General features: G+C 46.1%; 1 protein-coding gene across 1 annotated transcript in view; it reads right to left on the bottom strand.

Annotated features, from left to right (window-relative positions):
* The window catches only part of fat4 (FAT atypical cadherin 4), a 99,896-nt gene that overhangs the window by 12,028 nt on the left and 71,496 nt on the right, over nt 1-16,372 (bottom strand). Inside the window, exons 7-12 of the mRNA XM_068592037.1 lie at nt 13,692-13,872; nt 11,010-11,260; nt 6,407-10,756; nt 4,784-4,888; nt 4,114-4,421; nt 12-97 (exon numbers count right to left, since the gene is read on the bottom strand). Of these exons, the coding sequence (XP_068448138.1) occupies nt 12-97; nt 4,114-4,421; nt 4,784-4,888; nt 6,407-10,756; nt 11,010-11,260; nt 13,692-13,872 (5,281 nt within the window). The remainder of the gene's footprint in view (nt 1-11; nt 98-4,113; nt 4,422-4,783; nt 4,889-6,406; nt 10,757-11,009; nt 11,261-13,691; nt 13,873-16,372) is intronic.

Below are 16,372 nucleotides of genomic sequence, written 5' to 3'. Positions count from 1 at the left end.
GTTTTCCTTACCAGTCAGTGTGCACGGCCACATTGCTCACGGCGCAGTAGCCTGGTTCCTGGTCATCGCCACACAGATCCACAGTCAGGGACGCAGCCTGAAGGATGACACACACACACACACACACACACATGTTACATGTGATTGTCTTAAAAACAATAGCTGTGAAGTCCCACCGCCTCAGTCAACTATTGGTCATTTGTCACATCATCTTTTCTGGTGGACTGCGGTTGACGTAGTTGCTTGTCGTCACTCTGTTTCAATTCATTTATAATCCGTGTCGCGAGGGAGTGAGTGTGTCACTCGTGCTGGTTCAACGCAAACTGTTCTCTTCCAGATGCCGCTCAGCAAACTTGAGGTTTTAGTTTAAGTCAATGTCTGCGTGGACGGAGCCGAATGAGATCTCGGGGAAAGTGGACTTGTTAGCAAGTAAGTTGCTCTTTCACTGCTAACAAGCTAACTAGCCTTGCATGGCCACTTTATAGCAATCCATCTGAGGTAGTTAAATAGACAAAGATTGAGCAAAACTATTTTACAGCAGGTAAAACCCACTTTTTGGGGCCATGACAACTGCATAACAGCATACAGCTGTATCTTCTCTGAGGAAATAGATGTTATTTTGTGTATATTTTGAAGGAATGCTGTGAAACACATAAGTTACATGTTCATTACTTAAAGCAAAGAACAACATAGAAAACAGTGCTGGTATGAGGATTTTGTCAGCGTTGAACAGCGCCCAGCTAGCTGTTCCCCCCTGTTCCCAGTCTTTGTGCTAAGCTAAGTTAGCTGCTAGTGCTAGCTTTATATTCCTTTATATAATGTTGACCACTTCCTTCAAAAAGCTCTCGATGCATCAACTCAGAGCGTCTCCGTTGCCTCCACACAGTTCTCGACATGGCGCCGGCTGAGCCGGCGGCTAGCAGCTAATGGTGCTGACAGTGCTAAAGTTGCAAACGACGGCAGCAGTGCTAACGGAGCAGCGTTAGCCTTGGGGGGACCCGGAGGGTTGGAGGTGCGCGTCCAAAGTCACAAGGAGGCGCTATCAGATATGACCGCGTAACCAATGTTTTTACATTGCAGATGAGTATTTTTTAATTCTCTGAATCCGATATACATATAGTGTAGGCTCTAGTGAGGACTACAAGGCGCCACATCCTGCGTCGTTCATTGTGATACCATATGCATGTTGCTGCAGAGGTTTTATGATTTAATATCAAAATCGTCAAAAAGCATCTTGTCAACACAATTCCTTTGCCGAAATATAATTTGACTGCATTCACGTCTCTATCACTGGAACTGGAAGTGGGCCAGACTAAATATCTTCTTATGCACTGCAGCATTACTTTCACTCCGGGACTCTGCTCAACCCATTGAGGGTTACTTCAAGCGCAGCCGTTATTTCTCCCAGAGTATTCCGACCCCGTTGTTAATGTAAGCGTTGTCCATCAAATGGCATGTAGGCCAATTAGTTTTCATCAATTCATCACGGTGGTTAACGGGCAAGTGACATAATTTTTTTTTTAAAAGCCATACATTACAGTGAAACATTTCCTATTTCTCGTTAATGGTACTAAAGCTTTCGTCCAGATGTCTCTCGCTCTTTCTCTGAGAGGGAACGACCCAACGAGTAAGAAAAGAAATGGGCTGGTGAGGAAAATGTCCCGGAAAAGTGTGTGAAAGTGTTGAAAAACCGGGGCAATCACGCTCCACCTCTCCTGGATCTTAAATAAACACGGACCCCCACCGGCCCGGATCTCCGACACAAATCATCCCTGGGAGCACGACCCTGACCAGGAGCGTGCACACTCACTTCCACCACACTTGAGTCCGACGCATGGACACTAATGTAGACGTGAGACCAGGGATAACGGGTCTCGCTTGCCTCGAAAACACATTTGTGACCCTCTCAAGCGCCGTAAAGAACTTCAGGACAACACAAACATTTCATTGAAGTATTTTCCTGTGATCAAAGGCGCTGCAGCCCCTGTCCAGGGCGTCCCCATGGAAATTAAAACCCTTAGATATGTGAAGGAAGAGCCTTCTCTGGAGACCATTGCTTTCCCCGTGACGAATGTAATGGAGGGAGCGTTGCCCTCTGCTGTGGTGCAGACACAGAACCAAGGGTTTCTGTACATTTCGAGGAAAACTAATTAATCGACTCAAAACCTTCATGATTAGCTGCTCGCGCTAATCAGCGATAGCGAGGACGAAACCCCTGATTTAAAAATAAACTAGCTGAGCTCTCTGATTAGATGTTTTTAGCTGTGATCTTTTCCAGACTATCATTTGCTGTCACATGATCAGACTGATGATCATGTGTTATTCTTCTATACTCTACGAAAGCACACTGGAGTTAAATGGACTTTACATTAGTTTAGCTCAAAGCATTGCAACACTGACATCCCCAGTTACTCAGGATGACCCACAGATATGGCTTTGACGGTTCTCATGGCGTCGTTGCGGGAGTGCGGCGCCCACCCTGCCGTCCCCCCTCAGGAAAACACTGTTAGCTCTGTCAGCACTTTTGCCATAGTTTGTACTGTTAGCGCTGTTGGCACTGTTAGCTCCAGGTGGGCGACTGTGGCTCAGTGGTGACCAGGGTTGTCCTTCAATCCTCGGCTCCTCTAACCCGCGTCAATGTGTCCTTGAGCAAGACACTTAACCCTAAATTGCTCCCGTAGCTGCACCTACGGTGTATGAATGGTTGATGATACTAATGTGACACCTTGCATGGTAGCTCCTCTCATCAGTGTGTAAATGGGTAAATGATGTCATGTAGTGTTCAAGTGCTTTGAGTAATCAGAAGACTAGAAAACTGCAATACAAGTACATGTGCATTAAACTATGTTTTAGCACTTTGAGATCCATTGAATTGAGTAAAATCATAAGCATGCACCTTAAAACTGCAGTCGTGTCTGTTTTGATTCTGGCAATAGCTACAAGGATGAAGTTTAAAGCCTTTAAAAACTGTATAATGTGGATGTATAATGTGAATCCTTTTTTGGTTTTAGGGTCCACAGATATTCCTCCCAATCAATGTTGCATGACCAACAAAGATGAAACCAATGAACGCAGGTTCAAACAGTGCAACTGGAACCTGTGATAATGTCACGCATCAGTCTACATATTCAACGCATTCATTATTAAAGACATTTGCAAACTGCTGCATTGGTCCGACCCAAACAATGATCGCCTGTTGTGCAACGAGACCAATCATGTGCTATTTATTGTATTTGACAATTAAACGGTTTTGGACGATGGCCGTAATCACAACTGTAACGGAATCTGTGAACTCTCCGCTGCCTCTGATTACTTGGAGCCTTCCAGATGAAGCAGTGCGTGACCGTGTCCGTGGTTTCATGTCTGCTTTTGACATTGACTCAGAGTCCAGGAGGCATAAAAGAAACAGACCTCGAGTCTGACCACCGAAGTGACCCAAAGCACCTTCTGCAGACTCAGTGATCGGGTTCACTTTGTATTTCTGTCTCATTCTGCAAGAGCCGTCATACGACCCGCCTCGGCATAACACTCGCTGGGCACAATATGCGGACAGAATCACGGCTCCCTCCGTGCGCTGTGTTTCTTTTCCATCCTGTCACTCTGCACCATCTCAAAACTGACAATTTAACGATTTTACCAGCTTCCTATGAAACTCTCGGCGCACGGTGGGAAATGACAGATTTGAAGTCCAGCAGGAGAGCTACATTATAGCAGCTTTGACAGGGCCTCCCCGCCCCCACCCCCCTTTCCTCGCCACTGCATTGCTGGCAGGGAGAAGCCTCTCATTCAGAGCACAGGAGACAGAGTTTCAATCTTCAGGGCCATTTTGGATCCGCACATTGTATATCACAACGAGCAATAAAGTATAATTACAAACCGTAAAAACCATAAGCTGAGCGACCCGTGGTTTGAGGGGGAGGGGTTAATTATCATCTGGTGGTGCAAAAAAGAATATAAGGCCACATTTGGATGCAGCTTCCATCTAGTTAATAGCATGAATGGTTTTTGCTACTAAACCCATAGGAACTATGAAGCCACACAATGTTTTTCAAGAATGCACAGTGAAAAAACGTTTCGACTCTCATTGCTACCATTTCAAATAGGCGTGCTCACCATCCCGGCTCTCCTGGCGATGACCGTGTGAAACTGCCCGTCTGAAACTTTTATCATGGTCATCAGTTTGTAAGTGCCGCTTCCCAAGTTGAAGGAGAAGCGCATCCGCCCCTCGAAGATCTCCAGAGCCAGGAACTCAGCCTTGTCTCCGGTCTGGTTGTCGTGGTTGTACATGAGCAGCGCGTTGTTCTTCAGGGTGGCAAACTTGATGTAGATGTAGTTATTGTTGGGATCCAGAGACGGAAACTCCATGTAGGAGAGCTCCTCAAAGCCGTAGCTGTTAAGTTCACAGTGTTTGCCGAAAACCCCTGAGGACAGAAAACCAAAGGAGCAATCAGAGAGGAAGCCAATGAATGATTCATGGCGCTGCTGTGTAAAAATATCTACAGATAAAACAGAATCTTTATCGAGCGATATAATCAGTTATGTATTTAGGAGTAACAAAGCAGATTTAAATGCGGTCAGGTCATAATCTTGGATCCTCGAAAAAGTAAATTTTGCCCAAATTGGAGATAAATTATGACAAATGGAGAGACAAAATGAAATGTCAGTGTCCACGTTTAAGTCATGGATTAATAATAGCATGACTTTATTTTCTTTTCAGGAGACTGTACGACTGAAACATCTTGTTTTCGACTTCCCACCTCCAAAGTTTCCTACTATTACTTACCAAATGGACAATGACAGTAATATCCGTCCACCCGATTCTGACAGGACCCGCCATTAAAACATGGGTTACACTCACAGTGATTGATGATGGAATCACACGTTTTGCCTGGGTTCACAGAACAACACAAATTAAAATGGATGAGGTGGCAGACAACACAGGAAAAACCCTGAGGGAACACAGTTCACTTCCCCCACAGGCCAAGTCATGCCGGCCTTTCATCACCTCACAGCTGAGAAATACACTGCAAAAAAAAGACGGAAAATAATAATCTGGGCTCCAACAAATCATTTGAAGTTGTAGCGTGTTTTTAATTTTTATTTTTTTTAAACAACCATAAAATGTATAATATGAAGATGTAATTTCATCTGTTTTAATGCCGTTTCACCTATTATAAAATGTTTCTTGACACAAGCGATGCTATTGTGGAATAGAAATCACTTGTCCAAGATGAGATCATTTGATCCAAAACATCTTGAAACTTTCATAGGAAAAAAAAGACATGATCTCACTCAATTGGCAGAATTTTTCTCACTAAAAATAATCTAATTTTCAACTCGCTGCAAGATCACATAACGTTTCAGCGTTTTTTGTGTGTGTTTTTTTTTTTGCAGTGCAGAGAGACAAACAGTTGCAATGTTAACATCATGATAAGGAATGTGACATTGATAATAAAAAATAATGGACTGGGGCAAGACAATAAATGATCCAGGCATGGCACAATACAAAGACAATGAACTGCTGCAAATATATTTGAGCTTGCCAAGACAAGTTTGCTTAATGGAGATTGATTCTGCTGCCAAAAACCGAGCGGGAGAAACAGGAAGTTGAGGGTTCACTGTGAGGGCATGCAAACTACTGTAAGTCAATAGGTGCATTTCTTCTCAAGGGTCATTTATCTTGATGAAACCTAAAAGATGTGTGGTCATTTTCTATCGTCATAATAAAAAGGGACAGTAATGACTTGATTTGAGGCAAATCGCCTGCCACGCTGCCCGCTATGAAAATCTCTTTCAGATGCTGGAGTCAGCGGCTGGACAACAAGCAGGATTCAAATGACTGTTCTAAGTAATTCCACTTAAAATCCACTCCCATTTCATAGAGGGTAATAACGCAATGTATTCATTACATTTCCAAATGAAAGGCCTGATTGGATCTTTCATAAAGCTGCTCATTTGTCATACAACTTTAAAACAGAGCCAAATGAGAAACCCTTGATTAAGTAGTCCTTGTGTGTACAGTTGGATTAGAACTGTATCTGTGTGTGGTCATAGCTGCATGCACATGAAGGCACACAATGAAACACGATACTGGTGAGCTGTGTATGGAGTCTACTCTCCAAGTCCTGACAGGGGTCAGCTTCGAATCATCCTTTTTATTAAAGCAAACATGGGAGGCTGATATGCATCACAGCTGATACCCCCCAAGGAGTAATCTGAAAAACAAACTTTGTTTTGTGTTGTAGCTATGCTTGTATGCTGTGGCTACAACACCTCTTGAAAACATTGAGAAGCAAATATTTTCCTTGAAGCCAAAGCCATGTGTGCTTGAGGACATTATTGTGTGAGTGTCCCCCCACATGTCTAACATGAGTGACTGTGTGGTTGGACATAAAATGTGTCGTACCTGCAAAGCCAGACTTGCAGAGGCAGTTGAACCCGCCGGGGAAGTTCTGGCAAAGCGCCCCGTTCTTACAGGGATTGGAAAGGCATTCGTTGACATCCCTCTCACAGGCCATCCCGGTGAAACCTTCAGGGCAGGTGCAGGAGAAACCCCCCACCAGATTGTGGCAGGTGCCGCCATTGTGGCAGGGCGATGGCTGGCACTCGTTGATGTCTGTCTCACACAGGGCTCCTGTGTACCCTGGCCTGCAGCTGCAGGCGTAAGGCTGCAGGGGGTGGTTGGAAACAAGGATCACGGGGACACTTTCTTCTGTCTTCATGTCGGGCCCGACACTGAGACGCCTCTTGCAGCTGCCTCCATTCTGGCACGGATTGCGTGTGCATGGATCATGGTCCACCGCATCTATTTGCACTCCGCTCTGTCTATATAAAATGTCTTTGATACTCTGGAAGAATGTGGCCACACCACTGGGGTTGACATATTGTCCGTGGCCTCGTTTCACAGCTGCCATTAGGAAAGTCTGATTGTTGAGTTCAAATGCTCCATAAAGCAGCACCCCGGTGCCGAGTCCTGCTAGCTGAGAGTTGGCAATGCGTAGGAAGCTGAGGTAGTGGTTGGTGAGGAAGCTTTTGACTCCTTGAGCGTGGAGTCGAATTAGTATGCTGTTGTCCACTGTGGCATTGGTGAAACCCATGAAGAGGACCCGGGCTGTATTGCTGACTGAACCATGGACGCCGTCACTGCTGCGGATGGTTAGTTCAAAAGTTCCATCTGTTGAGCGGGCTTTAGAGTTGAGGCTGCACGATCCAGTTGGGATATTAAACAGGCCGGAGGACGGAGGAATTAGGGAGCAATGGAATCTATCCTGAATGTCAGGGTCTTGGGGCTTAACATCTCCCAATGAACCTCCAGGAAACATGTTCCCAAAGTAGTGGACAAAGATTTCCACGGACCTCGGCTCTGAGGGGTTGTCGTTCTGATCGTTTATTTTGATGTGAATCGTTCCTGTGGAGGACATCTGAGGCACACCAGAGTCCTTGATCACAACTGAGAGGTAGAAGTCGCTAATCTGTTCCCTGTCGATCTCTCGACTGGTGGTTAACACGCCAGCTGGACTCAGGGTGAAGTAGCTGTTGGCAGAGCCAGAACCGAGGAGGCTGAACAGGAAAGGGCCTTGGTTTGGTGGTAGATCCGTGTCCGATGCTGTTAATGTTGCAACGGCAATGCCAGCCCTCTGGTTCTCCATTACCTCGGCATAGGCGGTTGTCAACGTTGGTCCGTTATCATTGATATCTTCCAGATTCACAATCAGGGTGGTGCTTCCGGTTGCGGGAGGTGTGCCAGTATCCACAGCAAGGACCGTCAGATTATACACAGGAGTTGTTTCTCTGTCAAGCTCTGCAGCCACGGACACTTGGCCAGTTTTGGGGTTGATGGTAAAAACATTTTTCTCAAACTCGGTTGCAATGGAATATGAAAATCGGCTCCAGCTCGGGACGGAGTCCGAGTCCTCGGCACTCACAAATGTAACAAGCCCACCGGGCGATAGACCTTCACTAACCTGCACATCGTACAGTTCTTGGGTAAAAACAGGAGGATCGTTGGCATCAAGAATCGTGATGTTAACAAATACCTCGTCAATATCGGCCCCCCGGATGCTTCCGGCGTTCTTAGCCAACACCTTCAGTGAAATCTTTTCCTCTTTCTCACGGTCTAAAGTACCTGTGACATAAATCTGGCCTGTTTTTCTGTTGATGCCAAAGCCCTTCCTTCTACTCTTCCCAAAAATAAGGTAGTAAACCAGTCCATCATTTCCTTGGTCTCGATCACTGGCAAACACTTCCCCGACCACGGTGCCTTTTGGAGCGGCTTCAGAGATTTCAAAGTAGTACTGTTTTGAGACAAAGCGGGGTACGTATTCATTGGCTCCCTTTAGCTGAATGTTGACATTGGCGAAGCTGCAGCGCTCCTCGTCTGGGACATTGAAGGCCTTTACTGTTAAATGGTAGACCTGCTTAGCCTCGTAATCCAAGAAGCCCTGGGTGGTGATGGTGCCCGTGTTCGGGTCAATAACAAAGAGGTCACTGTCTGATGACTGTATCACGTAAGCCATGACCGCGTTGGCTCCCGCATCGCGGTCCGTGGCGTTCATTTTGATCACAGTGGTGCCGCTTGGAACGTTCTCCTGCACAACGGGGAAGTACTCGTCAGGGTCAAACACAGGAGGGTTGTCATTCACATCGTTCACATGCACTATGACTGACACATAGCTTGTTTTTGCAATCCAGCCACCGTCAGTGGCGGAAACTCTAAGATCATGTTGTTGCTTGTCTTCAAAGTCCAGGGGTTGAACGAGGGATAACACACCCGTCTTGCTATTAAGCAAAAACAGACCCTTGTTGTTGCCTGAAGTAATATTGTATGTGATAAGGCCATTCATTTCTTTGTCTTTGTCTCTGGCAGACAGAGTCCTTATTGCCGTTCCCACAACAAGGCTCTCAGGCACGGTAGCTGAGATTTGGCTTTGTGAGAACTCAGGTGTGTGGTGGTTTTCCTCCGTGACTGCAACCCGAACTGACGTTCGCGATGACAAAGGAGGATTTCCTCTGTCGTTCGCTGTGATGTCAATGAGGAAAAATCTATTCATATCAGATGTGAGGGAAGAGGCAACAGTAATCCAGCCACTTGTTTTATCCAGCTTGAATTTACTGGAGCTGTTTCCTCCTGTTATCAAGTACTCAACCTCGGAGTTAAGGCCAAAGTCCTTTTTGTCGTGAGCTACAATTCTAATCAGCCTGGTGCCAACCTTCACACTTTTAGTGACGGGAGTGAAATAGCTCGGTGGATCAAACTCAGGCGGATTATCATTGCTGTCTACAATGTTTACAATCACAGTTGTCTCACTCATCAGAGGCTTTACTGCCCGGTCTGACGCCGTAACAATGAAGCTGTGGCGATTTATATTAATGCTGCTAGCACCCGTCGAGTTCTGATATTTTAAGTGCTGCTTCACAAATATCTCTCCGGAGCTGGCATTGATTCGGAAAAACTCTGACTGGGACCGAATGAAGTAGAAGATTTTGCCGTTAAAACCCTCGTCGGGATCCGTGGCCGACACCTGTGTGACCAGGGAGCCCACCTCCGTGAGCTCAGGGTAGTCCAGATAGTAAGAGGGGCGACTAAATCTGGGGGCATTGTCGTTAATATCTGTTATAAATATGGTGACATCGGTGCTCACGGTCCAGCCAGAGTCGTGGGCGGACACTTTGACAATATAATGATCTGTGTCTTCTCTATTGAGTGGCCTGCTTATTGTTATGTCTCCTGTGTTTGGATTGATGTTGAACGGAAGGCTGGTGTCTGTGATTGAATATCGGCTCACGGCATTCGAACCGGCGTCCTCGTCCGTGGTGGTGACCCTGGTGACGGTGTAACCCACCGGGGCATTTTCAGCCACCGAAGCGCTGAAGATCTTGGAAAACCTCGGCGCGTTGTCGTTCACGTCCAGTACATTGATTAGCACTTTGACCGCCGAGTTTTTGGGCGGCAACCCGCGGTCGGTGGCTTTGACTTTCAAGGTGTACTGAGCCACCTTTTCCCGATCCAGTGGCCGAGTGCTTCGTATTTCACCGGTCGCTCTGTTAATGCTGAAGCTGTTCTCCTTGTTGCCATCAATGAGGGCGTATTCCAGCTGCCCGTTAGGCCCGCTGTCTAGATCCACAGCAGAGACCACCAGTACCCGCTGAGGTGAGAGGTTCTCCAGTATCTCGGCGTGGAAGGGATCCTTATCGAACACCGGGTGATTGTCATTCACGTCCAGCACTGTTAGTTCCAATTTCTCATATGAGGAATATGGTGGGAAGCCCTGATCTCTGGCCTCAACCCAGAGAACGTATTTCTGAACGTGCTCATAATCTAAGGGGTGTCTGATGGACAACTCGCCCGACAGCTGGTCAATATGAAAGGCGTTATCCAGGTTGCCGCTGGAGATGTAATAGGACAACGGCCCGCCTCTCATGGAGGACCCGGTCACCGTTGTGACGACGTGGTTGGTCGGCTGGCTCTCCGGGAACGTGAACGTGCGATCCCTCAGTTTGATGACGGGGAAGTTTCCTCCCGTGACGAAGCGGACAGTCACGGTGGTCGTGTCCGTTTTGGGGTTCACTCCGCCGTCTTTCACTCGAACCGTGAGGGTAACTTCGGAGCTTCCCGTTAGCTTCTCGTTGGCGATGATGGCACCCCTGACGGGGTCGATCTTGAACCTCTCAGAGTTACGCCCGACGAGGGAGTAGTGCAGCTGGGCGTTGGCGCCCGAGTCCTCATCGGTGACAGTAACAGCAAAGACCAGGGACCCTACAGACAGAAATTGTTTTCATGATCAATCGTCTTTATTTGTCTTTCTTGATATGCACACACCTGCATAAAATATATATAATATTGTAAAAATAAGGCCTTATTTCAAGATGTCTTCTTCAATCAATTTCAGACGAAAGTTAAAGTCATATACCTTAAAAAAAAAGGAAAGTCATGTTTGAACCAAAATTATGTTTTATTCACTGAGATCTTATCTAAACCTGGTCCGGGGCCTTTAAAGGCATGTACTGACCTGCTGCCGTGTAGGCGGGTATGTGGGTGACGTAAGGGTGGTGGTGGAAGCGAGGAGGGTTGTCGTTGATGTCCGCCACCGTCACCGACACGGTGGCGGAGCTGGACAAGCCCTGGGGCTGTCCTCCGTCTGTTGCCACAACTAGCAGCTGGTAATTGTTTCTGTCTTCCCGATCCAGCAGGGAGCTGGTGATAATCTGTCCTGTGGCCGGGTTGATGGAGAACTGGCCGTGTCCTCCGGTCAGACTGTAGCTGTGAGACAGAAGAGAAGTAGGACAAGTTTCAGTGAAAGCTTTGGGAATTTGATGAGGCAAGATATCAAATTGAGTTTGGATTATGTGTGATCACAGTAATTGATTCTGTCAGGAAAGTAATATCCCAACACATCGTGATTGGATTCGCTTCGGTCGACTGCACATCTTTTTGGTCTTTGCAGATGGAAAGTTAAATTTGTCTAAGTGAAAACCTTCCAAAACCAGCTCAAACCTATAACCTGAGTCATAATCTTTTTTTTGTACTGCACCTGTATATATTTATATGTTTTGTGTGTTCCACATAACTTATTATATAGTGAAAGGAAACTAAAAAGAATGAAATTACACATAATCACTCTTTTACCTCTTATTTATTTTCTTCAGTTTCTGCATCATGTGCACATCTTTTGTTACAGTGAGTAAATTGTGTTATTACAAGTGTTTCTTATATAAATAATGACCGTCTCCTTCTCCTAAACAGTCTGAAAATTGTTTGCTGCACTGCCAGTTGACTTATGTTCAGTACCGTCCTCATGTGGTCTATAGAGGGCACTGTTTCTAGCCTCCCAAAATCATATTTAATAGAACAATATGCCCAGTAATGGTCACCACACTGTGCTGGCTTAACATCAGTTTGGCTGGTTAACTGATTGAAGCATTTAGCTTCATACTGTATCGGATCCAGCCACTGTTTTCTGCTCCACTGCTCACAGAAAGCCACTGTGGTTCAGGCTGGAGAACTTGAATAAAAAATACTAGAAAAAAACACAAATAAAAGACCACATAACATGCAACTCCTCGGGACTGAGGGGCCACAGCCTTTGGCTTCCCAACGCTCATATCATGTTTCACCAGCAGGGCCCAGACGTAAATGTAAACTGACACATACATGTACACACCAGTGCATATTTTGAAAAGGCTGCTTGTAAAAAGCATCGCCCTCCAGAGACGGGACGACAAATTAGAATGCAAAGCTTATTTGGACGCCGTCGTCAACATAAACTGTCCACAGAGCCGATACACGGTCCAGGTTCAGGACTCTAATGGGCTGCGAGAATCAAACTAATAACGAGTAACCGGTTCTTGTCTCCGCTAAGGGTCTCGAACCCCCTCGAACCCCCGATGTGCACAACTCATACTGTCATCGACAATTATCATCCTCATTATCATGTTTTGGGAAACTGGAGCGCACTGCAGTACCCCCCCCCCCCCCCCCCAATGTGCACCCAGTGGGGTCACGGAGGAGGGAGGACGGGTCGGACTTGAGTCAGGGTCCGGCTTGAGAAAGACCAGAAGCTCGTACTTGGTCCCCCCCTGTGGAGAGGCCTGCGAGCGTGTGGAAAAGCTTTTGAGAATCGCAGGCCCCGAACAATGACTTCGGGTGTTGACTAAAACTCTGCACTCTGCTGCTAAACTCCTGTCAGCGATTGCAACATCGGCCTGGAATTTCACAAAGCTGGTGATGAGGTAAAACGTCTCGGTGAAGGCGTGAGGAAAGCCAAAAGCCAGTCCTGTATGGCCCTGAAAGATATTTTCACACCAGGGAATCAAAGCAAAGTAAAGCTGACCTGATTACTCGCTGCAGTTACTGGAACTGCAGAGATCTCCTCTGGATTGTTAAAAAACTAATTGCTTTCATTAGTCTCACGCACACAATACATTTTATTCCCCCGTTAATTTGGCAAAATTGAAATAAACCTTCGGTGCAAATGATTTACTGTTTCCTTCAGAAGTCCCTGTAAAAAATAATCAAACTATGAGGTCATTCCTGGTGTATTTTTCGTTCTTCTTCTTCTTAACCAAATCTACAAGAGGAGATTTAAATGCAATTTCAGTCAAAAACATTCACTTTTGTGTCGTCTGTTCAGGAAAAGGGTTTAGACACACAAGCTCACGTTGAGTTAAGATTGTATTTTTGGTCATGTCATTTTAGTTAGCGACTCCTTTTGCACCTTAAAGGATCAGATTAAGCAGCCGAGTCTGAACTCGTTTTGACATTTGTTGCACGTCGTCACATTTCAGTTTGAACTCTCTTATAAAAGCAATCTTTATCAGTGTAATGGAGGCTGGTCGTGAACTGGTGTCTGCTGGGAAATTTGGAGGGTTGTTGTTTGTGTCTGGCCTCAGAGGCCTCGATACCGAAATATTAATCTTGCACGTCAAAGTTTCGTTTATGTTTAATTCTCAAAAATTCTCAAATTACATGATCTTATTTTTTTCCATATCTATGCAAGGTGCTATGAGAAAAAAATGTATTATCATGTTTTACTTTTATTGGGGTCAAATGTTTTTTAAAAAGAATAAGAAGGGAACATTTACTGTTAATTCTCAAAGATTTGGTACAAAATGTATCTCCTAAAAATAATGAAAAAAAAAGATCAGAAAATGAGCGTGAAGGAACCGGAGCGGTGCGAGAGGCCTCTGGGTACCTGATCACGCCGTTGACGCCCACATCCGCGTCGGAGCTGTTGACCATGAGGACGTCCGCTCCCGTCGGGGCGTTCTCCATCACGGTGGTGTGGAAGGAGGAGGAGGTGAACACGGGCACGTTGTCGTTCACGTCGTCCACCAGAACCGTGACCGTCCCCGTCCCGCTCAGAGACGGGGAACCTGGAGACGAGGGGAGGAGAAGGAAGAGGGAGGAAAATCTATCAGTGACAAATAAGCAGTTGGCTTTTCCTTCAGCGGGAAAAGTAAGAAGAAGTGAAGGAGAAAGCGCCTCGCCGGCCAGGACAGAAGCGACTCATTACACTTTCCATTCACATGACGCAGCTGAACACGGAGCCTTGTCTAACTGACGGGATTAAGGAACTCCTTTTCGTGCCACGGCGAGCTGGTAAAGGAGGGGAACGCTAACATGTGAGCACCATTAAGACTCTTATTTCTGACTTTGGACACGCGGAGACTCATTGCACATGACTTGTCGTCTGCAGCGAGACTCACATTGAACCAATTCATCCTCCTGCGAGGGTTCAGCCACGATCTCCCCCGGCTGCGTTAACACAGGCAAATGTCTCCGGGCAGCGGGTTTGGGTTTCCGTCGGTCGCAGCGCCACATCAACGCAGCGCCGAGCACATCAAGAGGGCTCAATGTCTCTGAAACCGAATCTTTCAGGCGTCCTTCCTGGGGTCCTGGACACTCATAGATTTAATTTCCACAGCGAGGTATCTATTTTAAGGTGCACGCCACTGAGAGAGGGAGCCTGTGGAATTTGAGCGCGGAAGAAGTGCTATTTTCAGCAAGTAAAAAAAAAAGTCAAACTGTTTTTTCTCCCTGAGCGGGTGACGAAACGGGGCTCGCTGGGCCCCCGAGGTGGAGGGGGGGGGATTTAAATCAATAGCAGATGAAAACGAGCCGCAATGCAGAAAAAACCTGAAGAGAAGAAAAAAAATGAAAGATTCAGACATCTGCCTTGCTTGAGCTGGCCTTTATAATCCATTCCTAAAAGGCACACTGCATTGCCTGATTGATATATATATATATATATATATATATATATATATATATATATATATATATATATATATATATATATATATATATATACACACACTATATATTTATACACACACAAGTTCAGCCTCGTTACTGAAAGTCACAATGTGGGATTTGGGGACATATTTAAAGGCTCGGGGTATTTTGAGCTCTCAATAATCTGCATAACATTTCCATTGTTTATGAGGACATGAAGCACCTGAGGATGCAGGAAAGCTGCTGAGGCTCTTTTCTCTTTTCCCACCTCTAACTTGTAGTTGTTCCCTCCTGCAGCTCGCTCCAGGACTCCATGTGAATGTGTCAACTATATCGCACCCAAAAACATACACAATCCCAGACTCGTGTCCCCGGCGCCTGTGTTCTCAGCTGTTGAAAACATCAGATGCTTGAACTTGCGTACCGTAGGGGCCTGGATTATTAACAGATAATACAAAACACTTGGACGGGGGCCACCAACAATTCTCTCCTAATGCGGAGCTGTGCAGACATCTAAACATGAGCAATATGAGAGAAGAAATGGAGGGTGTTGAAAGGCTGGAGGGTCAGAAGAGAAAAGAAAAGCTTCAGGGACACTACAGATCTCTTGTTTAGCCAGAGAGGATTAGCTCTTCAATTTGATAAAAATGTGGTTAACACGCTCATTAGATTTGGTGCCAAGTCTTCTCATTTGGAAGTTAAGTTATTATCTTTCAACTTGATTCAGACTTCTAGACTATTGGATGGATTGCCGTCATCCTCGGTGCAGATATTCATGGTCCCCAGCAGATTACATATCTGACTTGATGGAAAATGGATGGATGTATTTTAATAATAATTCTGAAGTTAACAGGTAAAGAGAACCTTACTTTGCATCGTGTCTTTTCAAAATAAACTTCCCCGTTCAAAGGAAGCGTACAGTTTTTCCATTGTTTGCTGCACACACAATAAACTCCCAACGTAAGTTAACAAAACTACTTGGTTAGACTTGTGAAAGGTTTGTGGTTTCGGGTTGAAATAGAACGTTTGTTGCGTAACCGGTGTAAATAAAGTCCGTGAGTTACAAAACTTTGGTAAAATAACACGTCATAGAGTTGGTTTCACACGGGACATGAACGGCGGTCGCCTGCGTGAAACTCCTGTGTGTGTTTGTGTGACCCGACCATCCCACGGAGACTTTCTCGCTATTTAAACCACGTCCATTGCTCTCGCCGTCTCCTCACGACTCGGGTGGGCTTTGAGTCTCGGGACACGACACGTTGGGAGCGAGTCGGGTCGGCCGGGTCGCACAAACTGAAGGAGTGTGTTTGGGAAAAAAATACATGAAATTCCCCACAATCTCTGCGGCTGCCGCTAACTTGCTGCCGCTGAACTGTGACCTCCCCGCCGTGGGCGGAGAGGAGGAACCGGATTCCCTTGAAGAGGAGCGACACAGTGTAACATCGTTGTGGGGCTGGGAGCCCACGCGGCCTCCTGCGGCACGGCAGGGGGATTCCTCACCGGACGAGATTACTTTACTGGAACTTCACGTCGCTGCCGGGCGTCGTGATGATAAACAGACATTCGAACCTGAAGCTTGTCATGCGTCCAGGTTTTCTGGTCAGAACAGAAGTGGCTGACCAGCTTTTAGAGTAAACA

This window comes from Clinocottus analis, unplaced genomic scaffold (genome assembly GCF_023055335.1).
Source record: "Clinocottus analis isolate CAN_PGR_092001 unplaced genomic scaffold, fCliAna1.0.p SCAF_10, whole genome shotgun sequence".
NCBI classification, from domain to species: Eukaryota; Metazoa; Chordata; class Actinopteri; order Perciformes; family Cottidae; genus Clinocottus; species Clinocottus analis.
The sequence above is the reverse complement of the archived record's forward strand: the minus strand, read 5'-3'. Positions and strand labels throughout refer to the sequence as shown.